At 40.1% G+C, this 27,247-nt stretch overlaps 1 protein-coding gene and 1 long non-coding RNA gene across 2 annotated transcripts in view; one reads left to right on the top strand and one right to left on the bottom strand.

Moving 5' to 3' along the window:
* Positions 1-27,247, top strand: part of bub1bb (BUB1 mitotic checkpoint serine/threonine kinase Bb) — a 69,894-nt gene that overhangs the window by 36,309 nt on the left and 6,338 nt on the right. The window contains exons 13-23 of the mRNA XM_059953992.1: positions 3,794-3,910; positions 5,118-5,252; positions 6,021-6,144; positions 7,690-7,792; positions 8,853-9,124; positions 12,379-12,548; positions 17,104-17,235; positions 19,399-19,499; positions 20,042-20,203; positions 24,985-25,127; positions 25,729-25,903. Of these exons, the coding sequence (XP_059809975.1) occupies positions 3,794-3,910; positions 5,118-5,252; positions 6,021-6,144; positions 7,690-7,792; positions 8,853-9,124; positions 12,379-12,548; positions 17,104-17,235; positions 19,399-19,499; positions 20,042-20,203; positions 24,985-25,127; positions 25,729-25,903 (1,634 nt within the window). The remainder of the gene's footprint in view (positions 1-3,793; positions 3,911-5,117; positions 5,253-6,020; positions 6,145-7,689; positions 7,793-8,852; positions 9,125-12,378; positions 12,549-17,103; positions 17,236-19,398; positions 19,500-20,041; positions 20,204-24,984; positions 25,128-25,728; positions 25,904-27,247) is intronic.
* LOC132383150 (uncharacterized) lies at positions 2,057-20,724 on the bottom strand. The gene is made up of 3 exons (XR_009508557.1): positions 20,430-20,724; positions 5,959-6,152; positions 2,057-2,832 (listed from the first exon to the last, which is right to left on the bottom strand). It is a non-coding gene; the product is annotated as an uncharacterized LOC132383150 (long non-coding RNA).

The following is a 27,247-nucleotide window of genomic DNA, read 5'->3' as shown; positions in this document are numbered from 1 at the left end:
AAATACCTTTAAAACTCTGTGCTAGTTTGCACATTGTTACTTCATTCTACAAGTCCAGTAACAAGATACTGAATTTTTAAACTATGGCAATAATAGGGAGATGGCAGCTTAGTTTGCTTCAGATCTCTGCAATCAGAAATGACCTGGAAAGAAACTTTTTTTTGCACACCTAACTTTGTAAACTTGCTAATAAGTTTATTGCCAGCAATTGATTTTATTTGAAAGATGTCATCAACTTCTCAAATTATTTTATTTTGTTTTTAATTTGTTTTCAGATAGCCTAATAAAATTAAATTTTAAATGCTTTTAACAATCTGAGACCTTTAAGTGTAGCTCAAGATTCAACACCAGCAAGTCATCAAAGGTTGTTCAGGGTTTTCTTGGGGTAGGACGTCAGGATATGCATTTGTGTTCTGTTCATAATACAGAGCCTGCGCTGCCTTGTAATCGTTTATTTGAACTCAGTGGATCAGGTTGCTTCTGCTCATTTGTAACGAGTACACGCATTTGTAGATCTAGCCAAAACCATCTGCAGCATGATAGGATAGCATTTAGCATAATCACTTTACTACACCTGCAGTCTGGGTTAAATGTCCTGCTGCTGTCTTTAAGGAGTTTTTATGTTCTCCCTATGATCTTGTGGGTTTCCTCCCACTTTCCAATGATGTATGAGTTGGAATGTAGAGAAGCACAGCACAACAGACCCTATGTTCAACCAATGAAATTAATAATGTAGTGATCAACTAAGCTAATTCCTTTTGTCTACACAATGTACATGTCCCTCTGGTTTCCCTCATTCATGAGCCTACCTAAATGTTTCTTGGAAGTCCCTAATGTATCTGCCTACCACCATCCCAGGCAGTGTATTCCAGGCACTTGGGAAAAAGATACTGCCTGTCTATTCTATCTATGCCTCTCATAATCTTACAACACCTCTCAGATCCCCTCTCAGCCTCTGCTGCTCCAGAGCAAACAACCCAAGTTTTTCCAACCTCTCATTATAGCACCTGCCCTCTAATCCAGCCATCATCCTGGTAAACCTCTCCAAAGCCTCAACATATTTCCAATAAGGGGGCAAACAAAAAACTGTATGTAGTACTGCAGATGTGGCCTATCAAGAGTGCTAGTAGGTTAATGGATCACAAGGGAGTAATTGGGCAGTACATGCTCTTTGGGCTGGTAGGGTTGTTAGTAAATTGTATCTCTAAATCAGGGGTTCCCAACCAGTGGTCCATGGACCCTTGGTTAATGATAAGGCTCCGTGGCATAAAAAAGGTTGGGAACTCCTGCAAATCTCATAACTAAATCTAACCCTGGGTCCCCAACCTGTGGTCCATCGCCCCCTGGTTAATAGTAGGGCTCCATGGCATAAAAATTGTAGGGAACCCCTGTTCTAACCTCACGCCCATTCATTCTCCATTATTAATATCCTTTCCTGAAGTTCAAGAATAAGTTGTCTTTCCTTGGTGTATGTACTGATATGCTACTCTGATCACTTTACACATATGCACAACTGCATCACTTTACACTTAATCACAACTCCAATATCATAATCAAATTTGCTGATGACACCACTGCCTTAGGCTGAATCAAAGGTAGTGATGAATCAGCATATAGGAGGGAGATTGGAAATCTGGTTGAATGGTGCCACACAAACAACCTCTTATTCAATGTCAGCAAGAACAAGGAGTTGATTATTTACTTCAGGAGGAGGAAGCCAGAGGCCCGTGAGCCTGTCCTCATCTGAGGTGGAGAGCAGCCTTAAATTCTCCAGTGTTACCATTCCAGAGGACCTGTCCTGTGTCCAGCATGCAAGTGCAATTACAAAGAATGCACAGCAGCACACCTCTACTTAGGAGTTTGCAAAGATGTTATGCTGAATATAATTGTAACCCCCCTGGGTCGCCTCAGGCTCGCTCAGCTTATTCTCGTCTAGGGGGGAGCAGCCTTCGGCCCTGCCAAACTGGGTAATCAGCTGGTGTGGATGCTGTGTGATGTCCCTGCCTTGCCCAAAAACAGACAGTACACCATAAGCGATTAAATGAGTACAATTTATAAAGGTTACTATAACTAAGTGATTAATAACGATACAGTATATATGAAGAGAAAAAATAAAGAAAAGGCGCCAAACTTATCAAAGTCCAAACCACTTCATGCACAACCGTTGGAGCTCAATTACTGAAGTCTTCTGGCCACCATTCAATCCCCTCCGAACTCCTCGACTCACAGCTCAGGACCCTCCGAAGTGGTCAACCAAGCACTTCTAGCTTCATCCCCCCCCCTCCTCGGAGTACCTCCAGGCCATGGACCCCCGCTTGGGGTACATTCCTCGCCCAGCTTACAGCATTGCGTCCTCTCTCTCGACCCCCTCGCACCGATCTGCCCAAAAGCCCGTCAACAAAAGCTTACAGACTCAGAAGAAAGAACATTAATCCCCATTTGGTTTACAAAGGAATACCATTCTCGTTATCAGTAAATTTTAATCCAAACCAGCTTCCAGCACTCTCTCACAACAAAGAAACATTCCTGCTTTAAGCAAAACAAAGAAACCCTTTCCCAACAGTAACAAAGAAAAAAAGAAGAAACCCCCTTTACATAATACTTTGACAAACTTCTATAGATATGTGGTGGAGAGTATATTGACTGGCTGCATCACAGCCCAGGTATGGAAACAGCAAATCCAACAAAAGCTATGGATATGGCCTGGTCCATCACAAGTAAAACCCTCCCCACCATTGAGCACATCTGCACGAAGAGTTGTCCCAGGAAAAGCAGCATCCATCATCAGGAAGTCCCACCACTCAGGTCATGTTCTCTTGTCACTGCAGTCATCTGGAAGAATGTACAGGAGCCTCAGAACTCTCACCACCAGGTACAGGAACAGTTATTACCCCTCAACCCATCAGGCTCTTGAACCAAATGGGATAACTTCACTTGCCCTATCATTGAAATGGACTTGCTTTCAAGGACTCTTCATTTCATGTTTATTGGTTTTATTTTCTTTTTTGTATTTACACAGCTATCTTTTGCATACTGGTTGAACCCCCATGTTAGTGCAATCATTATTGATTCTATTATGTTTATTGGTTTTGAGTACGTCTGCAAGTAATTGAGTCTTGGGGTTGTATATGGTGACATATGTCCTTTGATAATAAATTTACTTTGAACTTTGAAGTAACAACATACTGCATGTAATGGAGTACTTTAAGACCATAAGGCAGGAGTAGAATTAGGCCATTGGGCTATTGAGTCTGTCCCACCATTCCATCATGGTTGATTTATTAACCCTCTCAATATCATTCACCAGCCTAATCCCCAAGAACCCTTTCTAATCAAGAGCCTATCAACCTCCAGTTTAGATATATACCCAATGACTTGGCCTCTTCAGCCATCTATAGTAATGACTTCCAAAGATTAACCACTCTTTGGCTAAAGAAATTCCTCATCATTTTTCTAAAGAGATACCCTAATATGAGGCTCTGTGTTCTGGTTCTAGATTTCCCCCACTTTAGGAAGTGTTGTCTCTGTCCACTCTAGATAGGCCTTTCAGTTTTCAATATATTTTAATGAGATCCACCCTCATTTGTCTAAACTCCAGCGAGTAGAGGCCCAGAGCCATCAAATCTCATCATATGTTAACTTTCATTCCTGGGATCATTCTTGTGAACCTGCTCTAGATCTCCTCAAGATATAGTGTTCTCAATGGCATAGGCTGCTTATAGAACGCATTTTTAAAGTTTTAATTCTACATCTTCTGACCAATAGCTGCTCATTGAATTTATTTGGTTAACAGATGCTTGCCTGGAAGGTGCTCAATCAAATGTTTCGGTGGAGGTACTTGGTTCATCAGCAAATCACAGCTTACAGCATGTACAGCCATTTGCAGCTGTCACTACCAGAGAGGCTTTGGGTGAGAATAATGGCAGCATCTCTTGACATAATTAATTTGATTGGGTCTTACTTTGGCAGTGTTGTGAATTTAATGATCTGAGTCTGAACAACAGTCATTTAGTCAGTCAATACAAGAGGGATATGTGTTGGCGCGTGGCCAAGTGGTTAAGGCGTTCGTCTAGTGATCTGAGGGTTAGCTGAAGTGGTTGAGGCTGCGTGTGTGTCCTTGAGCAAGGCACTTAACCACACATTGCTCTGCGACGACACCAGTGTCAAGCTGTATAGGTCCTAATGCCCTTCCCTTGGACAACATCGGTGGCATGGAGATGGGAGACTTGCAGCTTGGGCAACTGCCAGTCTTCCATTAAAAAAAAACCTTGCCCAGGCTTGCACCCTGGAAACTTTCCAAGGTGCAAATCCATGGTCTAGCGAGACTAATGGAAGCCCTTTATTACAAGAGTAATAAATGCCTCTTACTGCCTGGGGTTACAGTACTAAAGATCATGATTGAACCTAGGCCACTGGAGCTGTGCAGAGATTATTAGTGGGGTGGAGGAGGCACGAATGTAAGAGGGGGGGCGTGGATTAATGGCCCATAGCCACCTGCCTTTGCTTCAGGTATGAATCCAGTTGTTGTATTATTTCGCTTTCTCCTTCAGCTTCAGTTTTATCAGCATATATCAATGTTTGCATTGTCTCCACAAAGACTATGGTAGTCACTTCTATCAATGCTATCACAAATGCATTTGTCACAGGTGTTCACAGTGAAGTTAAGTAGGTTTATCTCCAACTGATTCATTCACAATCTGCCACAAACCCAGTCTGGACTTCATGCCGTACCCTTCATGACTGACAGCTATATTAGTTACCAAGCCATTCTTAATGGAGAATTTAGTCACTCACCCATGATAGTGTTTTAGATCATTAGTTACTATTGCAAAAATGAGCAATTGTAGTTGAGTGATCTCCCCTCCCCAGAAAAAATAAATCTTATTGAAAATCCAGCCCACCATAGTGGTGGCAGCTGATCTCTTTAATGTAGAAGGTTTGAAATAAAGATTCTTACCAATATCAGCATGTTGCCATCCTATTCCCTTCTGTGGCAATAGGAAAAGTTCAGACAGATTAGAAAATGTTGAAGTCAATTTTAATGTGATTGGGGGGGGGGGTCAAATCTGGGTGCCTAGTCTGTTTCTTTTATTAAAATCACACTTTTTTTAGTGCAGATGTCATTACCGATGTATTCCATGCACCAATTACTTGCTCACAAGAGAATGGAAATCTGTTTGAGACTCTGAGTGCTGGGCCTAGTGTTTGTGATAAAGATAACCTGGCATATGAAGCTCAGTTCATGAAAAATGGTAAGAATTCGGAACCTGGTGAGATCTGACAAAATCCTATGTTGGATTGCTAAGTAGCACTATTGGGTTGTAAACTCTTCCAAGCTCACTTGAGATTTTTGACTGTATTCTAGTTCTGAATGAAGTAATGCGAGGATATAAATCTTTTATTACTAACCACCTGAGCAGACGTATTGAAATTTCATTTTGGCTTACCACCTGCTACATTCTGATATATTCAAGTTAATTGTAATATATTTTGCTGTGGAGTTGGGTGGAGGGTGTGGATCTTTCTAGAACCCAAACCAGGTTTCACATAGTATGTATGTAAAGTTTTGCTGTGAAGATGCTTCAAGTTAGTTTAGTAGTTTGAATTTGATTACAGTAAAGCTCCATTAACTATTCACACATGGGATTTTAGTGGCAGATCTTTATTTCTCTCAATTTTTTTTACATGAATGTTGTACAGCAGATTAATTTTCCATTGAGTTTAGTGCTACCCCTTGTTAGCCCCTTGTTAGTTGAAAGACAGCATGGAAGTAGGGCTCTAGTTAATGTAAATGAATTCAAGAAGCATCACCCAGTAATTAGATAAGAGCTTTTTACGGTTGAACTGAACGAAAAGGTTACAGATTTTAATGTATCCACTTAAGTTGGCTTGTCATGTTTGTTATAAAGATTTCTTAAACGTGAAGGAGCAACCTAATGCTCTTGAAGAGATCGTTACCTCTTTAGCAAATTTATAATAATGTGCTTTGAACAGCATGGTAATGCCATTTCTCTTTGTAGCTGACGAAAACGCTCCAAGTTTTGTTCCAAATCAGATGCCTTCAATTTTCTTTGGGTTGCCACCTACACCAGTACCTTTCACGATATTTGATGAGAATGCAGATGTTGAAGACCAGGAAAACAAGTGAGTCTCTGTAGAGAATGGAGCACTTTTTATTGTAATCATCTCCTTTTATTATTAGTCTTGCAAAGTTTGCTGGGCATAATGAGCATAGTTTTCATTCCATTCCATATTAATATTTGCAATTCTGTTTTTACTCCACATCCCTAACATTTTCAAAGTTAAATTCATTGCAACCTGCTCCAACTATAAAACCTTTTGTCACCTGTTTTGATATCTATTGTCAAATTGTACAAGCATTTTTCAATTACTTTGTTAATAAAATTTTGGTTGAACTTTCCTCCAGATTTTCAAAGTTGAGTTGCTTTGCTTTGCATTCAATAATGACCCCAGTGACTAAAAACATCTGCTGAAAATGAAGCTGTTGTGGGTAGTGATTGTTGCATTTCATGATGGCTTTTGATTTTTTTCCCCCAGACTTTCCTTCGTGTATTTGATAATTGCACATTGATTGGTCTCATTTTTATCTTTAAAATAGAGCATGATTTCTGATGCTTTTTTTTTTAAACCTTAAAAAAAATTAAACTGCCCCCTGTATTTTGTGTTGGAAACTTAGTAGTCTTGTTTGAATTTTGGTTTGCATTATTCTTTAAAAAATTTTTTGAAAAGGTTCTGTTTCAACACGTTCCCAAACTTTTCCTCAATTTTTTTTCTTGATCTCTAATTTCTCCATTACCTTATCCCTGAATACCTTAATGAACTGTTTGTCCCACTCTCTTCAGGGAGGAGGCTTAGTATCATCCACAGCAGGAGCATCGGACTCAAAAACAGTTACTTTCCTTAAGCAGCAAGGCCGATCAACATCTCTACCCACTAACTCCTCCACTACTTTATTATTTCCTGTCAGCCACCTTTTGTATAGCCTACCATCACTTAGTGGGCATATGTTATCATGTATATTTATATTGTGTTTTTTTTTACTTAAGTGCTTTATTTTTTGGTGTTTTATTTTGTTCTGCATCAGATCCAGAGTAACAATTATTCTCCTTTACACTTGTGTACAGGGAATGACATTAAACAATTTTAATAATGAATTATCTTGGTTCCAGACGTCTTTAATGTAGGACTGAGATGATCATTCTTGTTGGCCGAAGTACCAATTGGTTTGCCACCTCGCCAAGCACATGCAGTTGCAGCTACTGAATAATTGTAGTTTTCATTTATATCAGATTCTATAACTAAGCTGCATGTACTGTTATGACAGTGTGAACTTTTACATTTCCATAACACCTGTCTAGTAGAGAGTGACAGTAGTTTGCATGAGATATTATTGTACATGCCTTTTTTTTATTTCTCTATCCCTTTTCTACCTAAATTACCAGGGTCAAATCTGTGCTTCTGTTGTTGAGATTAACTGAACTGCTAACTATCTGAGATCTTACTTGAACAATCTAAAGTGAACTCAATGACCAGAGAAGTTCCTTAAATATTTTCCGTGCACATTTCTTTGATGTTTGATTCTACAAATAGATCTTATTGTAGTAATTTAAATTACTGTCATAAGTTCAGAAATGCTTATAGGGAATTCTGATTTCACTTTTGCTGAAGACCACCTGCAGACTACTTGAAAAAGAGACCTCACTGGCCTCTTTCTGGAATCCTTGTACCTTCCAAGCACGTCCTAACTGAGGGGACCTGTGGTGCTGAATGTGTAAGTAATTATGTACAACTTTTAAAATTAAAACATTTTAAATTGCTGTATAGTTGTCTCTGTATTTGGAACCTACTGAAGCAAAGTAGAAAAACACAATGTTACTGCTTAGAACAGCAACAAGAAAAAGGCAGGAATTAGATTGAAGAAGTTAAGTTTCTACTAAGGCCAAAAAAAAAGGATTGAAAGGAAACTTCACACTTTTTCTTGAAACTGAGGTTTTTATGAAAGAGAAAAGAAACAATTTCCATTGATGAAACAGTATCCTTATCCTTTAGTAATTTAGAATTAATGTTGAAAGAATCAGGGGAAACATTAAGCCAGTCAGTTTTAATTTGAATGTACCCTGAAGCAGTTTCTATACTAACATTCAAAATAAGTTGAAGAGTGGAATTTAAGGGATTGATTGAATAACTTTAAAAGATCCAGTGTTAATAAAGTAGGTAAATACCAAACTGTTCATAAGATTGATTATTGTATCTTTTTCCTCTGACACTATTCGGTGGGGTGATTTTAAAATTCTGCCCTTGCTATCTTTATAATAGTAAAATCTCATAGATCTGGTGCAATCCAGACTAATGATATTCTCTCATTTGCTGATTTGTGAATTACTGAAGTCAAGACTCATTATTTGAACATTTGGTTTCTGAAATTCATTATCTGCTGCATTGAAGGCATTCATCTTGGAAAATATTGTTATTCAATTTTCCCTTAAGTTAGATCACAGCAATTGGTAGACATAGCCAATTTTAGCTGAGGCTTAAGAAATTATTGGTGCATTTGGAGTATCCAAGCATATGTCTTGACTGACAAATTGCTGGAGGAACTCAGCAGTTCAGGCAGCATTGATGGAGGGTAATAAACAATCAGTGCTATAGCTGATGAAGGGTCTTGGCTCAATGTCAACTGTTTCTTCCCCTTTGTAGGTGCTACCTGATCTGTTGAGTTCCTCCAGCATTTTATGTGTGTTGTTCATATTTTCAACATTTACGGAATCTTTTGTTTATATATGCCTTAATTGTGTACCTGGTCACATAATAATGTTCTTTTTTTTTGGAAGGATGATTTGGATGGCATTGAACCTATTAATGATGATCACTTTGAGAATAATGACTATCCAAACAAAACATTTGGTCCATTTCCTGAAAATACATGTGACTTCTCCAGAGGAGCACATTTGGTCTCTACCCCTTTTCACCAAAACCCTCTGAATGATGACCAAGACAAGTTAATCAAATGGATCCCCGCTGAAGCTACTAAAAATGCTCTAAGTTCATTGACACCCCTCAAAGAGTCCATGTATGACCAACCTCTGCATATGAAGAAACTGAGGTAAAATTTTGCTTAGAGCCACTAACTTTCTGACCATTTCATTAATGGTGTATAGCTCACTAAATATTGCTACTAGTGATAGGTTCATCGGGGCTGGGGTCAAAATTTAAGCACAACTAAAATTTATTTTTAACGCATTTGAACATGAATACTTTGTTTGAATGAATGACAATAATGCATTCTTCTTGGTAGCTGCTTGACTTTAAGCAGCAATTTTATGTATTCTGGGCATAAAGCTTCCAGTGCAGTCATTGAAATGTAAAACGTGCAGCTAATCATCCCAAAAACTGAGCCATGTAGGTTGCTCTCATCTCCTGTATATAGCCTTGTCCGTCTCGAGCCTTGAATTTTGTAAAGGGCTTATGCATCTGCCACCCTTCCAGGCACTGAGTTTTGAATCTTGTGACTAGGGCAAGATGAAAATGATCTTTTTAATACTTATGCCAAGTAACTTGTGTCCCATTCTTTGCCTTATCTAGGCCTCTATTAATTTGATACAGATTTATTGCATCTGCCTCTGTCCTTTATTCCAGAAAGAGCTACTTGGCCTAGTTAATCTCTTTCCATTCTCTAGTGCAGGAAACGTCTTCCTAACATTCTCATAGTGTGGTGACACTGCAGCACGTTGTTTAATTATAACCTAACTAGTGTTTCATGCAGCTCTAGCATGACATCTTTGACCTAGTATTCTATGCCTTCTCCATCTGTCCCTATACTGCCTTAACCATCTTTCCTCTATTCTATTTCACTGATCTGTAAACATTCCTCTCTGGTCAACCACATTTCCCTGGTTTCTTACCTTCTTATCATGCATTCCCTTTTTATTTTTGCTCTTTGTCCTTCAAGAATTGATTTAAATTATTGTTTTTGTGTCCACTAGCAAATTCATTGATGCCCTGTGGCAGTGTAAACATTATTCTTCACTATCAATCACTTTCAATTTTGGTACAGTTATACTCACTGCCCTGCCCTTCAAGTCCAAGGATATGTACAGTACTGTGCAAAAGTCTTGGGCACATATATGCTGTAGCTAAGACTTTTGCTCAATATTGTAGTGATTTTATATATTGCACTGTATTACTGCTGCTGGGGGAAAAAAAATTCATGACTTGTGTGAGTGATGATAAACCGGATTCTGATATCGGTCTGTTTTGTGAATTGCGAGTGGAACGGGGGCAAGGAGAGGAGAATCATGGTTGGGAAAAGGAGACGGCAGGGAGAGTGGAAAGTATCAGAGAGACATTCTGTAATTATCAATAAATCAGTAGTTTGGAATCACATGACCTTGCTTGGTGTCTCGGGGCTGGCTGTGTCTGCACCTGCACCATCACCCCAGCTCTCCTTCTATCACCTGTCCCACACGCTTCCCGCAGCACTTGACCATTGCCATTTCCAACATGCTTTGCTCCCGCCAGATTTACAAACTCTCTCCGCTCTACATTGACAAATACAGTACTGTACAAACATCTTATGCACCCTAGCTATATACAGGTGCCAAAGATTTTTGCACGATACTGTATATCATAACACAATAGCTCCATAACACAGTTCTCTAGTCCCTAAAACTTCCATTAACAATTGCTGTTTTAATCCAATTTTTAACCAGCAGCCTGTTTTAATTAATGTGAATTTAAAAAATGAGTCTAACAGTAATTGCTCGCAATTGCTGACTTAAAGGTCCTCTCGTTGACCCCAGTTCTGGCCACCCCCAACAATGAAATTTAACCTGGTAATAGAACATAGAATAGTACAGCACATTACAGGCCCTTCGGCTCACAATGTTGTGCTAACCCTCAAACCCTGCCTCCTATATAACCCCCACCTTAAATTCCTCCATACACCTGTCTAGTAGTCTCTTAAACTTCACTAGTGTATCTGCCTCCACCATTGACTCAGGCAGTGCATTCCACGCACCAACCACTCTAATATCCCCCTTGAATTTCCCTCCCCTAACCTTAAAACCACGTCCTCTTGTACTGAGCAGTGGTGCCCTGGGGAAGAGGTGCTGGCTGTCCACTCTGTCTATTCTTCTTAATATCTTGTACACCTTTATCATGTCTCCTCTCATCCTCCTTCTCTCCAAAGAGTAAAGCCCTAGCTCCCTTAATCTCTGATTATAATCCATACTCTCTAAACCAGGCAGCATCCTGGTAAGTCTCTGTACCCTTTCCAATGCTTCCACATCCTTCCTATAGTGAGGCGACCAGAACTGGACACAGTATTCCCAAGTGTGGCGTGACTAGAGTTTTATAGAGCTGCATCATTACATTGTGACTCTTAAACTCTATCCCTCGACTTATGAAAGCTAACACCCCATAAGCTTTCTTAACTATCCTATCTATCTGTGAGGCAACTTTCAGGGATCTGTGGACATGTACCCCTAGACCCCTCTGCTCCTCCACACTACCAAGTATCCTGCCATTTACTTTGTACTCTGCCTTGGAGTTTGTCCTTCCAAAGTGTACCACCTCACACTTCTCTGGGTTGAACTCCATCTGCCACTTATCAGCCCACTTCTGCATCCTATCAATGTCTCTCTGCAATCTTTGACAATCCTCTACACTATCTACAAAACCACCAACCTTTGTGTCGTCTGCAAACTTGCCAACCCACCCTTCTACCCCCCCACATCCTGGTCGTTAATAAAAATCGCGAAAAATAGAGGTCCCAGAACAGATCCTTGTGGGACACCGCTGATCACAACCCTCCAATCCGAATGTACTCCCTCCACCACAACCCTCTGCCTTCTGCAGGCAAGCCAATTCTGAATCTACCTGGCCAAACTTCCCTAGATCCCATGCCTTCTGACTTTCTGAATAAGCCTACCGTGTGGAACCTTGTCAAATGCCTTACTAAAATCCATGTAGATCACATCCACTGCACTACCCGCATCTATATGCCTGGTCACCTCCTCAAAGAACTCTATCATGGCTGATGTTAGGAAACATTTGTTTACTGGCCTGTATAAAATTGCTTAGGGTAGGGGGATGTAGAAAGTGGGGTGTGGAAATAACAGACCTAAGAGTTTTAAGCACATTACTAATAGGTGGTTGTAATTGGAACTTTGTAGCTATTTAGCCACTTTTATTACCAATGATTATGTTGTAGCCTTTCATTCAAATCTAGTATTTCCTTCCCATGCCAGTGAATATCAAATATTGAAGATTATAAATACAGTATGAGGTATATTTGAGACACTAGGATGGTTTATTCAATGTTATTTAGATCCATTGTTTGAATGTTTTTTGTTCTAGTCCAATTCAAGAAGCCAGTGAAGAAGGTATGTCATCTGCAGCCACTACATCTTCCGCAGGCTCCTCCGCTTCAGTGGGTGCACTTTGTGCTATCAGTGACTTGAATGTCTTTGAAAAATCTGAGCCTGACCAGTTAAATTCCTCTGTCTTCAGTGCCAATTCTATCTTGGGTATGGCTTTCCTTTGTTTTTACTCTTGAGCTTTTTGAGTGTATTGGTCAAATTAGCTGGCAAAGCAACTGTTCAGTTGCTGTGCTTCACAATGTCACAGAGCAGAATTCTCTTTATGGTAGCCATCAATGTGAGATTTTTAACTCTGAAACTGGTAGTGAATTAATTCAAGGTGCTAACTATATAGAAACTGCAGAAAAACTTTGATCGTTTAAAGTAGGATAGTTTGTGTATATAAGAAACTGGTGAAAGTCATTAAAAATGTTTTAGCATTGCATATTTTTATTTTCCAGAATGTTTTTATTTTCTTAAATTACTAAAAATTGGCTGGTAAAGAAATGTAATCTATTGGTCACAGGGCAAACATGCATGAGATGTTCTTGAGAATGTGATGGTGAAAGCCCTCCCACTGTATTGTTGAGTGAGGAGTTTCATGGTTCAGATCCAGCAGTGATCAAGACCTGACAATATATTTTCAAGTTTGGATGGTATGACAATTTGAAGAGCCTGCTGGTGGTAACATTTCTCTGACCCTGCTGTCATTCATGCTGAAGTTGTGGGCTTGGAAAGAGTAGCCTGAATTGAATTAATATAATCTATAACTTTTTGTGATTTTGTGCACAAAATACCCATATCTCTTGGTGTATCATTCATCTGTAATCTTTCTTGTTGATAAGTCTGCCTTTGAAATTTCTCTTACCGAAATGCATGATCTTCCATTTGTCAGGTTTTTGCATATCTGCTCGAGATCTAATTGTAGAGTCCTAATATCCTCAACACAATGTATTGTCATCCCACCTTTTTTAGAATCATCAGCAAACTTGGATACCTTGGGCTTTTTCTCCCCCGCTGACCACCCCCCCCCCCCCACCCCCTGCATCCTCTGTTAATGGAAATTGTAAATAATTGAGTGCTAATAACTGATCTTTCCACTAATGACATCATTTCAACCTAAAAAATGACTCATTAATTCCAAGTATTTTCTGTACAACAACCAATCTTCAGTCTATGCTAATATATTTTCCTCATTACCTGTGCTCTTATCTTATAAACTAGCCTGTAATGTGGCACTTCGTCAAATGTTTTCTGAAGATCCAAATAGATTAAGCACACTACAGCAGCTCTACCTGCTCATCAAATAACTTCTGCAAATTTCTCAAGATTTATCTTGCCTAAGGCCATATTGACTTGGTTTGGTTACATTAAACTTCTTTAGCTGACTATTTCTTTGATTATAATATTCCAGCATTGTAACTTGGAGGCTTCTCTGCCTTTAGCCCTGTTAATCTTTCTAATATCTTGTCCCTTGTAGTAAGTAAAGATCTTCTATAGTATTTGATGGAATGCATGCCAGAAAGGAACAATTAATTTAATATAAGGAATGGGGTTAAAGATTTATAATTGCTTTAAATATACATTAATCATTTTTGAGCTTAATCGAGTTTATTAAAGGTGAAACCGGACATATTTATCAGAAAAGTAGTGTATTGTAATACTGATAATTGGGAATTTGGTGCTGGATTGACAGATTTTCCAAGCTATTGGCCATTATGTCTATTAGTACATCAAAATAATTCACAATTTAGATTTATTCTGAGAAATTTTCCGTTGAACCAGTTAACTTGAAAAGCGTGGCAACTGTAGCTCTAGGTAAGTGGAAATAGCGCACAAGACCAGGGTCCAAATCAAGTGGGAAGGGAGTTGGATGGTGGATATTGGAGCTAATCTACTTATGAAACATCAAGAGATTGAAATGTGCTGCTGTTCCCATGGATCTGGATATCCTGTACATATTTTTGAATGTTAATTGCTTGCTGTACCTAAATGTTTAGAAGATCCACTGTAGAAGAATTTGAGTAAAAAAAAAGAAAGTTGTCATATTGTATACTGGTGAGACCATGCTGGAACATTCTGTGCAAGTCATGTTTCACTACTTGGGAAGAATATCCTTGAGACAAGAGGTTAGCAAAAGTTCAATAGGATTGAGAGCAGGAGTATTGTCTGCTGAAGACAGATTAAGCAGGATATGTAATGGTGTCTGGGTGCTTGTTAGGGTTGACACACTGATGATGGTTCTGCCTGGGATGCCTCCAACTCGAGGCTGGAGTTTTCAAAGAAAAGGTTGCCCATGCAGTACTGCAAAGAAAGTCTTGATCATGAGTAACAAATCTTTGGAATTCTGCATCTTAAGAAATGTGGTAGCTCAGTGATTTGAATATATTCAATAGATTTTGGATGTTAAGGAGATGGATATGGACAGATGAAGCTCACTACACGTCACTGAATTTGTGAGGGCTCCTTATTGAAGGAGCTTGTCAGGTGCTCATGCTGTTAGAAATTGAATGTTTGGGAGTCTGGCATTTGGATACTCAGCAACTATTTAAAAAAAAAGGCAGAGCTAAGCAATCTTGCAATCAGGGGGCCTGTTATATACTGTAAGTTCGAAAAGCACATTCTCAGTAGTCCCAAATTAATGATCCAGCTCTACTTGTTCAGATGTCCTTCATCATACAGCCAGGTTTTAGTCATTTAGAATCTTTGTACGCAATATTGGGAAATGGCAGAGGGCACTGGATAAAGGCTGCATGGGCCCAATGTCCCACTGTGATGCTTAAGACCTGCACTCTAGAACGAGCTACACAGCTAGCCAAGCTGGTCTCATGCAGTTATAATACTGCCATCTATCCAGTTATATGGAAATTTTTCCAAGAATGTTCTGTTTGTAAAAAGCAGGAAAAATCCAATCTGATCACTGCTCAGTCAGCAATGTGAAATATGGTATCATTAGCAGTGCTAGCAAGAAGCACTTATCAATAAAGTCCTCACCAGGAAAATTCAGCTTCAGTTTCATCACAGCCTTGGTTATGGACATGTTATAACTATATTGCACTAAAGAGTTGAATTCTGAAAAGGACTAGGTTGCCAGTGAGTGGTGTTGATGTGAATGTAACATTTGATAGTTTTTATATTGAGTCCTTGTAAAACAGAAGTCATAAGCATCCAGGGGAGAACGTAGCAATAATCAGTCATAATGGTTCTAGATGTTGAGATCAGTCATTGAGACAATTCTACAAGTTGCTATGGACATCTAAGCAAAGTGATCTTTAGGTGTTTCTAAATGACTGACCTTCCACCATACTTCAGAAGTGATGTGCAGTCATAAGCAAATAATGTTCAACTCCATTCTCAACTCCTCAGCAACTGAAGCACTCCCTATGTGCATGCAGCAAGGTTTGACAGCAGTTGGTATGGATTGATAGTGGCTCTTGAAGGTGATAGTGAGCTGGCTTTTTGATATTTTTGCCACAAAATTGCCAAGAAGTTAGCACCTCCAGAAGAGGTGGATCCAACATACTGGGGTCACCACTACCAGAACCATGGTTGGACTACACACCTGGGTCAATGAAATGGTTTGGCACAGACTAAATGGACCAAAGGACCTGTTTCTGTGCTGTACTCCATGACTCTTTGACATCCAAGTTATTCAATGTATAGGTTAGAAATAGGCTATCCTGTTGTGAGTGATTTGCCTCTTGAGATCGCGAACCTTCTCTTTTTTTTACAAGGCTAACAAGGTCATGATAGAATATTCTTCATCTTTCTAGCTCCAACAATGCAGAATTATTCATCACAGAAGCAGGTCTTTTGGCCCAACTGTTCCATGCTGACCAAGATGCCCATCCGAGCAAGTCCCATTTGGCCTATATCCTCTAAATGTTTCCTCTCCATGTAACTAAACAAGTTAAATGTTGTTACTGTAGCTGTTTCAACCACTTCCTATGGCAGCTCATTTCATATATAGGCCAGCTTCTGTGTGTGTTCACCTTGTCTATGCCCCTTATAATTTTTACACCTCCATGAGATCACCTCTCATTCTCCTAAGCTCCAATGAATAGCCCTACCCTGCTCATGCTCTTTATAACTTGGCAACATCCTTGTAGGTGCTTGATGTCATCCAGAACAAAGCAGATTGATACCAAATCCACACACATTCATTTCCTGCATCGCTGGCTATGGTATCTTTAAAATGCACCACAATTGGTCATCTGTGCTGTTCTGTCCCAATCTGAGACCTCGTTCATCAAGGTGGATAAGGGCAGCAGATACTTAGGAGCCCTTCCCCTTCCAGTTGCACATAATCACAATTTGGAAGTATGTTGCTGACTAAACCTTGAAGATGGCTGCCCAACAGCACTACATAATTTCACCAGAAAGTCTGCAGCAGTTTAAGAGCATCATGAGCATCAGGATTCGCAATAAATGACAGCACTGAGCAGACTGAAAATTCCAATGATTTGCTCGGGGGGCGGGGGGGGGGGGGGGCGGGCGGGGTTTATTGGTTTTCAACGTACTGATGGCAATGAAACAGCATTTAGTTAGTTGTCTTGAAAACAATAGTGAAATGAGTAATCAGGTTTTTTCTGAATTGCATTGTGCCAAAAATATGTACTGTCTTTCCTCTAATGATATAATTTGCTGTAGTCAGTGTAATTAATCCCCACTGGTTTTGTGAACAAAATCTCTCTTCAACCATCCAATTTTGATTAATTTCTAGGTAATCCATGGGATATAGAAATGCGGAATCAACTTTTGTTGGCCCTTCCCATACCACTGAGTTCACTCCAGGAGTTCTACGCTCAGAATGGCCCAGTGCCTACCTTTGAAGTTGGACATGAGGTGAAGCTGGGTAAGTTTTCTTTGCACCTAGTGACCTTTTGAGAATCATAAGTGGAGAGAAAAATAGAAAAGTGAAAATTATTTAATGTAAATGTATCTGAACTGAATGGAAGGATGTTTCAACGGATGCTGGTGGGGGTGGGGATTGTACAAACAATTTTGTTGGATTTCTGCCCAACTAATTGCAAATACCTTGACCAAATGCTCTGTGTTGAATTAGGCCTGAGAGGGGAAAGGAGAAGAACAAGGCAGAAGAAAGTGTGTAGGCAAGGGCTTGTATGTCTGAATTTATATTTGTAAAGGGGTGACCCTGCTGGATGGCTGCTATTGTATGAACCTCAGCATTAAATCCCATGCAGCATTCTGTGGTAGTGGCTCCACAGCTGCTCTATTGTTGAAGGAAATCCTGCACTGGCAATTTCTACTTATGAAAAATTAAGTTTGACATGTGAAATATCAGAGCCCTCACTGCCAATTCTAAAAAAAAATCAGATTTAAACAATACTCTGCTTTCATAGTCTTGATATCAGAACCACCACCTGGAATAAGATACAGTGATGGGCCAGTTTATAAAACAATGCAGTGGGTACACTTGGAGGAGAAAGCCGATAGGAATGGTGTCTTTGAGTGAGCCTCATTATTAAGAACCAGTTAGACCAGCATCTCAGCAACTTCACCCCTGGAAGTAATGATTGCTTTATGATCCTTTGGCTCTGGAGTTAATTGGAGCTGTGGTGTCCACAGCATTTTGAGCTTCTCTAAAATTCACCATAATCGACACATGAAAAGCATTTGCTTCCTCTACCAAGAATAACTATGATGAATTTGATGCCGATGGGATTGAGGATCTTATTAGTGACTAAAGTAAGTCATTCCTAGTTTGGAACATTCCCCTTGTATTCAAGGGGAAAGAAGCACTAGTGACATTTGAAGGCAGAAGTCCAGCAGAAAACAGTAATCGTGACTATCTTCAACAAAGTAGACAAGTCTGCCTGATAAGTAGGATTAATGTTTATCATCAGGTTGCTTTTCTACCTACCTTCCAGCCCGAGTTAGTGAAGATCAACTTACCAAATGCAGAGTGGTCTTGGTCCAATTTGAGGCAGACTGGACATGGTCTTCATTATGCCAAGAAAAATGCTGTGAACTGCATCATTTGCTGTGCACAACTGTTATTGAACCTTGCTAAAACCTTTGACTCCATCTGCCAGGAGAAACTAAGGAACTAAGTGAAAGTAAACTCTTAGTGATGGTGTCATGCCACAATAAGGACACTGAGTCAATTATGTCTGTGCTGCCTTTTTTTGAAAAAGGCTCGCCCTTTTCCTCATTGTCCTGCAGTTACATATTTGCCCTTAATGTACAATTAAATCCCTTTTGAAAGTTGCTATTCTTTAGTGTGCTTCGACTAGATTCAACACATTCTTGATCAAGCTTACTATTTTCCTTCAAATTGAACTGATGTATTTTATCAGTCACTTTAAAATGTGTAAGTTCAGTACATGTCTGTCCTTTAGCCTAGTCACCATGTTACTAGAAGAATATGACCGTACTTGAAATGGTACATGGGGGTTTGCCAGGATGTTGCTGGAATGGACCATTTCAGTTATGAGCCAACACTGGATAGGTTGGATTTCTTTCTCTTGAGTGGAGGAAGCTGGTGGAGGTGGGGTGGTCTGAATCAAAGACTACATGATTGAGGGTAAAGATGGGGCAGATAGTAAGAATCATTTCCCCATAGTAGAGGTATTTAAAACTTGGAGTAGGGTTAAAGTAAGAGTTTGGGGGATCTGAAGATATATTTTCACTGATGGTTGAAATCTGGAATGCCCTACTTGAGTGGGTGGTGGAGACAAATACTTTCAACATCTTGATGAGACTGGACCAAGTTCTGATTTGAACGGTTGCTTTATGGTTGAAAAACGCATGGGCTGAAAATGTTTGTTTTTTGTGCCATGTAACTGTATAGAAAAATTTGTATTATTTTCAGTGGAGATTTCTTACTATTTTATATTTCTTAGCGTCATTTAGACAAATTTTGTCATTGAACTCATGAGGATTTTTGCTATGTGCAAATTGACTGTCTTGTCTACATTACTGCAGTAGCAACATGTGAAGTACTTAATTAGTTTTAAGATATCCTGTGGTCATGAATTTATTTTTTCCCCTGCAGGCTCACAGATTATTAACATTGAGGAAGAAGCAGAGCATGAATTGTGCCAGATATTCTATGGAATGGATCAGAGCTTGGCTTTATCTAAAGCAATTATAAAGGTAGGTAGCTCATCAAATGGTATGTGTAACTGAATAAATATATATATATGTTTCAGACAGTTTGCAGGCTTAAAGAAGTGTACACACCCAGTCTGTGCTCTTTGCAGATTAACCACCAGTTATGCTAATCCTGCATTAATGTCATTTTATTCTTCTCACATTTTCTAACTCCTTCCCGATTCTACCCCTCGCCTACATGATGCGGTGGGGGGGGGGGGGGCGTTTACAACAGCCAATTAACACTCCAACCTGCACATCTTTGGGATATGGGAGGAAATCCACACAGTCACAGAAAGAAAGTGCAAACTGACGAAGTTCAGGATTGTATCAGGACTTCTGACATTGTGTGGCAGTCTCTCTAATTGCTGCACTGTGCTGCCTGTCTTAAAGCAAAGAGTTTAAAGGGAATTCCTGAACTTGGAAGTCTAGATATAATGTCGAGTCAGTGATGCAAATTATTATGAGGGTAACTTTTAGGAGTTCATGCTCTCCATGTAATAGAACCTGTATACATTCCAGTCACTGAATTTTTTTTCAAATAGGTATTTTCGCATAAAGTGCCCTGGGACTTCTACATCAATCAGCAGCTCAAAATACGCCTTGGCTCTCAGTTTAATAAGTATTTCAGTCAGAAACACTGCTGCTACCAGTTTGACAATGGATGTGTGACTATGGATCAGGAGGAGAACAGTGAAACATTAAAGGTAAGAAGTCAATCTCAAAATGAGGAATTGCCTCCTGAGCAATTGGACAATTTTGCACAGTTTTAGGCAACTCCTGACGTCATAGGTTGTTCAATGCATGTTTCTTCCAGTACTGACAGACGTTAGGGTTTCCAGGACCAAAAAAGCACATAATAAAAAAAAACTTGATATGAGGTATACAATTAAGTGACTATTGCATCAATGTTCCACAAACAGCATCTCTCACCTTTTCTTCCAAATGGTCAGCATTGAGAATTTATTGGCGTTCCCTTTGACTCAAGCCTTTTAAATCCCTTGTGACCTTTATACTGGAAGGACCGTCTGCTTAATCACAGTATTTAAAATGTATGACTTCAAGCCACTAGTGACACAAATTGATAGTGCCGCTTACGCTGCTGAGGGCTGAGTGCCCAGATACTTTGGAGTATGTTGTGTTGTCCCCTCCTATGTGTTACCTCTCTAGCAGCTTTCTGTCACTGTATGTGCTGGCTATAGTTGAATTCTTTTAAGCTTGAATTGCTTCCCACTGGTCAGTATGGCAATAATGCAGTAGCTATGAGTTCTAAATACAGGTTCTAGTTGAAACCGCAATGGTCCAGTTTTTAACCTGTGACTTGAAGTGCAAAGTACCTTGGTGCTGTCTTTGAAATATTTTTGCTTAACCTATGGTGGGCAAGCTGAAATTAGACCGGACGTTAACATTTTATGCAGCACATGTTGACTACACCGGTGAGGGTGAACTGTAACTAGGTAATCAGCTATTAAATTCATATTTGAAATAACTTCATGCAATTCCACTTCTATCTTTCCTTGAGAGCGAGTTCATTTGTGTATTGTAGACATGACCTGTGTGACTTGGCTGCCAATCATATGATCACATGGTGCCAAATCAGTCAAATTGCCATTCCCCAGGCTATATTTAATGGCTTCTGTAATATTTTAGACAATAAGATATAGGAGCAGAAGTAGGCCATTCAGCCCACCAAGTCTGTTCCACCATTCAATCAGGGGCTGATCCAATTCTTTCAAGCATCCCCACTCTCATGCCTTCTCCCTCATACTTTTTGATGCCCTGGCTAATCAAGAACCTTACTATCTCTGCCTTAAATGCACCCATTGACTTGGCCTCCACGGCTGCTCGTGGCAACAAATTCCATAGATTTCTCACCCTCTAAAGAAATTTCTCTGCATCTCTGCTAAATGGACGCGCTTCACTTCTGAATTCGTGCCCTCTTGTCCTAGACTCCTCTACCATGGGAAATGACTTTGCCATATCTAATCTGTTCAGGCCTTTTAACATTTGGAATGTTTCTATGAGATCCCCTTCATTCTCCTGAACTCCAGGGAATACAGCCCAAGAGCTGCCAGATGTGCCTCTTAAGGTAACCCTTTCATTCCTGGAATCATTATCTTCTCTGAACCCTCTCCAATGTCAGTATATACTTTCTAAAATAAGGAGCCCAAAACTCCACACAATACTTTGTGTAGTCTCACGAGTGCCTTATAGAGACTCAACATCCCTGCTCTTGTATTCAGTACCTCTAGAAATGAATGCCAACATTGCATTCGCCTTCACAACCAACTCAGCCTGGAGGTTAACCTTTAAGGTATCTTGGACAAGAATTCCCAAGTCCCTTTGCATCTTGAATTCTCTCTCCATTTAAATAATAATCTACCCATTTATTTCTTCCACCAAAGTGCAAGACCCTACAATTTCCAACTTTGTATTTCATTTACCGCCGGTTTGCCCATTCCCCTACACTATCTAAGGCTCTCTGTTTCCTCAACACTACCTGCCCCTCCACCTATCTTTGTATCATTGGCAAACTTAGCCATAAATCAATTAAACCCATAGTCCAAATCATTGACATGCATTCTAAAAAGCAGCGGTCCCAACACCAGCGCCTGTGGAACTCCACTGGTAACCGGCAGCCAGCTAGAATAGGATCCCTTTATTCCCACTCTGTTTTCTGCCAATAAGCCAATGTTCCACCCATGCTAGTAATTCCTGTATAATTCCATGGGAATCGTATCTTGCTAAGCAGCCTCGTGCGGCACATTGTCAAAGGCCTTCTGGAAATCCAAGTACACCACATCTGCATCACCTTTGTCTACCCTGTTTGTAAGTTCCTCAAAAAATTGCAGTACTTTGGCCTATCTTGTCACGTGCCTCCAGGTATTCCGTAATCTCATCCCTTACAATCGTTTCCAACAACTTCCCAACCACTCATGTCAGGCTAACAGGTCTATAGTTTCCTTTCTGCTGCCTCCCACCCTTCTTAAATAGCAGAATAACATTTGCAGTTTTCCAGTCATCCGGTACAATGCCAGAATCTATCGATGCTTGAAAGATCATTATTGATGCCTTTGCAATCTCTCCAGCTACTTCCTTCAGAACCTGAAGGTGCATTACATCAGGTCCAGGAGATTTATCCACCCTCAGACCAGTAAGCTTCCTGAGCACCTTTTCAGTCTTAATTTTCGCTGCACAAACTTCACTTCCCTGACAATCATGAATCTCTGGTATACTGCAGATGGGTCTCTTTCCAGTCAACCCAAAGGGGTCCAATATCCTAGCAGGCAGGTTTCATAGAGCTGTTCAGGAGGGTTTAAACTAATTTGGCAGGGCGATGAGAACTTGAGTGATAGCTTGTTGTTAAGCCTACTAGGGGATTGGCTGTGCTGGATTGGGTGTTGTGCAATGATCCAGTGGTGACAAGAGAGCTTAAGGGTAAGGAACTCTTGGGGAACAGTGATCACAATATGATAAGAGGTCACTTTGAAATTTAGTTTCTTCTCAAATTTCAATATGTTGGTATGTCAGTGGAATAAAGGAAATTACCCTAATGGCATGAGAGGGGAACTGGCCAAGGTTGACTGGAAAGAGACACTAGCAGGAAGGATAGCAGAGCAGCAATGGCCGGAGTTTCTGTGAAAAATGAGGGAAGTGCAAGTCAGATATATTCCAAATAAGAAGAAATTTTCAGATGGAAGGACACTAACATGGTTGACAAGTGAGGTCAGAGCCAAAGTAAAAGCAAAAGAGAGGGCATACAAGGAAGACAAAGCTAGTGGGAAGATAGAGGGTTGGGAAGATTTTAAAAACTTGCAGAGGGAAACTAAGAAGGTTATTAAGAAGAAAATGAGGAAATATGAGAGGAAGCTGGCGACTAATATCAAAGAAGATACTAAAAGCTTAAGTATATAAAGGGTAAAAGAGAGTCAGGGGTAGATATAGGACCAATTGAAGATGACACTAGAGATGTTGTAATGAGAGATGCAGAGATAGCAGAGGAACTGAATGCATATTTTGCATCAGTCTTCAAAGTGGAAGACATCTGCAGTATACCAGAGATTCATGATTGTGCAGCAAAAATTAAGACTGAAAAGGTGCTCAGGAAGCTTACTGGTAACCCGTCTTTTTTTTTTACCCCCAGAGGAGTCCCCAGTGATCCAGGAACCCGAAGCCCTGCCCCCTACACTAGTCTCTCAGCCACACATTAATATGCCTAATCACGCTATTCTTGCACTCGTTAGCACATGGCACAGGCAGCAATCCTGAGATTACTACCCTGGAAGTCCTGCTTTTCAGCTTTCGACCCATCTCCTTGAATTCCCTCTTCAGGATGACCTATTTTGCTGACTGATCAAAGATCTGCACTTGCAGCAGCTCTTGACATTTTGCTGTTGAACTCTAATGTGAGGAATAACAATTCAGGGAAGGAACCATGCCTCAACCTGATCTGCTATTACTTTCAAAGCAAACTAGAAACTGCTGGAAGAGCTTGGTGGGTCAGACAGCATTGGTGGAGGCAAAGGAGTAGAAAGGGCTTGGTCTGAACTGTCAACCATTCCTTTGATTCCACAGATGCTGCCTGACCCAGAGTTCCTTAGCTGGACTCCAGAAGAAAAACAAACTGCATCTGTGTCTTTGTGTCTGTCCAGTGGTTAATGGAAGGGGGCAAAGCATAATTGCCTGATAACACACACAAAATGTTGGTGGAACACAGCAGGCCAGGCAGCATCTATAAGGAGAAGCACTGTTGACGTTTCAGGCCGAGACCCTTCATCAGTCAGTTAGTTATAATTGCCTGATAACTAGTAATTCCACATTAAGATGAGATTTTAGGCCACAAGATATAGGAGCAGAATTAGGCCTTTCGAATCTTCTGTGTCATTTCATCATGGCTAATCCATTTTCCTCTCAACCCTATAACCTATGAGCCTCCGTCCAATGACTTGGCCTCCTCACTGGCTGTGGCAACAAATTTCACATATTCACCACTCTCTGGCTAAGGAAGTTCCTTCTCATATCTTCTAAATGGGTCCACCTCTATTGAGGCTGTGCCCTCTCGTCCTAGGCTTACCCAGCGTAGGAAACATACTCTTTGCATTCACACTGTCTAGTTCTTTCAACATTTGATGGATTTCAATTAGACCCACCCACCCCCGCCATTATTTAAATTTCTACCAGTAAAGGCCGAGAGCCATCAATTGGTCCTCACTGGTGAGTCTTTCACTCCCAGAATCATTCTAGTGAGCCTCCCCCAATATTCATCCTTGAATAAGGGCCCAAATTGGCTTGTTGCTCAACATTGAAGTGTTAGATTTCAAAATGAAAATGCATTGAACACTGCTTCCTGATTTGTGAAAATTATTTCACTGAAACATTACTTGAACTTTCTGAAGTTACTTTATAATGTGCTTGAACTGGTTTAATCGTAATTGCTTAGGGCAGAACATGTCTAATTAACGGTTTTCTCCTTTTTTTTTGTATATAGAACCTGTGTCGAATTTGGCAGTCTGTACCAGAACCACTTGTTATATTTCTTGCACTTGACCTGCTGGCCTTGGTGGAACTCATGCACTCTGCTGAAATTGTTCATGGAGGCATAGCACCTGAAACACTCATCCTGAGCCTCAAGTTAGTTTAAATATTCTTCTAAGCAAAGTTTAAGGAAGTATAAATATTGTCCAGGGTAGTTTTATGATTTGAAGCATTCTTGGATTCTGAACGAATTTTTGGGAGTTCATCATGGAATTCCTTTCTGAGACTGTCCTGAAATCTTGGAATTGAATCAATAACGGTGAGGCTATGAACAATGCAGAATTGTGCACTAAAAATAGCCTCCTGCCACCTATACTTCCGGCCCAGACTCCACAATAGAATGATTTTTGGGCTGTGCATCAAGTGGTGATCACAGCTGATGGACAAAATCATGTTCATTCATTCTATTGTTTATTTTTGTTAAGCACAAGTTGTTGAAATGGGCCCATTGAAGTTATCACTGAGACTAGCTTGTGCTTTTACTGTTGTGTTAACTAACTGGAGCACATGACTTGTGTTTTGGACGCTCCTGAGGTGCAACTGTTTTTCAAAAAACATTAATTGTCCATAGATTGTTAGAAAATAGAATTATTCAAAATTCAACAAATGTAAACTTAACCCCACATTTTTGTGAGCACATCATTGAATTTGCTTTTTATTTTGGAAACTGATCTGTTTAATCTGCCTTCCTCCTTAGGTTCTTTAACAGTGCTTCCACATGTCTTGATGGTGACAGTTTAGTGAAGCTCGTGAACTTCACACACAGCTTGGATTTAAGGCTGCAGGCTAATGTTGCCACATTTACAGGTTTTCCAACAGTTCATTCATTACCTAATAGAGACCTCTCTTTGGAATGTACTAGTGCCTACCAGGTAAGATGTTGCATAGAACTATCCTAATATGTAATGGTGTAATGCTGTTAACTAAATGAAGTCAAAATGTCAGAATGATAAGCATTGTTATGTTTCACTTTGAAGACCCTTCATCAGTTAGTTCCAAAGAACGTTATTTTCATTCCACAGATAAGATTACATCTGTCTGAGCAGGGTGGACCTTGATATAGTGTTGGCATGTTAGGCAGGATTTGATTCTCTATCCAAGTGTTGCCTTGGCTGCCTTTTAAACCATTCCATTTCTGTTTCCATTGGTCAGCAGTCCTGCTTGGAATCATTTAAAAAAAAGTACAGCACAGAAACGGGCCGTTTGAATCATCTAGTCTGTGCCAGACCACTTAAACTGCCTGGTTCTGTCGACCTTCACCAATTTCCGCCCCCCCTCCCCCCACCTGTATCTATCCAAATTTAAACATTGAAATTGAGCTCTTATGGACCACTTGTGCTGGCAGCTCGTTCCACACTCTTACTACCCTCTGAGTGAAGAAGGTTCCCCATGTACATTTTACCTTTCACCCTTAACCCATGACCTCTGGTTGCCATCCTACCCAACCTCTGAGGAGAAAGCCTGCTTGCAGCACACTTCAATGTATCTGGGCACTCAGCCTTCAGCGGCAGAGCTAGCCCAATCATCTTGCGTCACAAGTAGACTAAAGTCAGTCATTGCAAATAGTGTGCTTTTTCAATTGCAGCATATAATTATAGAACTTTGCTCAACAACCTTACTGAAGAACACCTACAGTTAGCAATTAAATGTTCAAACTGGTGAAAGTGGAGTAGTAGTAGTAGAGAATAGAAAACGGGAAGGATGCAGTACTTAGTGCTTTTCATGGTTAGGAATTGAGTTATCAGCAAAGTTGATTTTTCGCTTTTAGCAACAACTGCATTAAATATGGAGCACAAGTGGCCCAAGTTGGCTGAAGTGCTAAATTATCATATAATTGGACATTTCTTTCCCATGTCTATTTGGGAGTGCCAGTATTTATTCATCTCCTTGGGAGGGGGTGAGGAATGAGAGTTTGTATATACGGTGGCATACAAAGGTTTGGGCACCCCAGTCAAAATTTCTGTTACTGTGAATAGTTAAAGTGAGTATGACTTTTTGAGATCAGTTCATCTTCTAAAGTTAAAGATGAAACATACTTTTCAACATTTTAAGCAAGATTAGCGTATTATTTTCGTTTTCTACAATTGTTGAATGGAGAAAAAGGAAAGGAGCAACATGCAAAAGTTTGGGCACTCCCAAGAAATCTGAGCTCTCAGATAACTTTTACCAAGGTCTCAAAACTTAATTAGCTTGTTACGGCTATGGCTTGTTCACAG

Source organism: Hypanus sabinus, chromosome 2 (assembly GCF_030144855.1).
Source record: "Hypanus sabinus isolate sHypSab1 chromosome 2, sHypSab1.hap1, whole genome shotgun sequence".
In the NCBI taxonomy this organism is placed as follows: Eukaryota; Metazoa; Chordata; class Chondrichthyes; order Myliobatiformes; family Dasyatidae; genus Hypanus; species Hypanus sabinus.
Note: the sequence above shows the minus strand (reverse complement) of the source record. Positions and strands in the feature narration are given on the sequence as shown.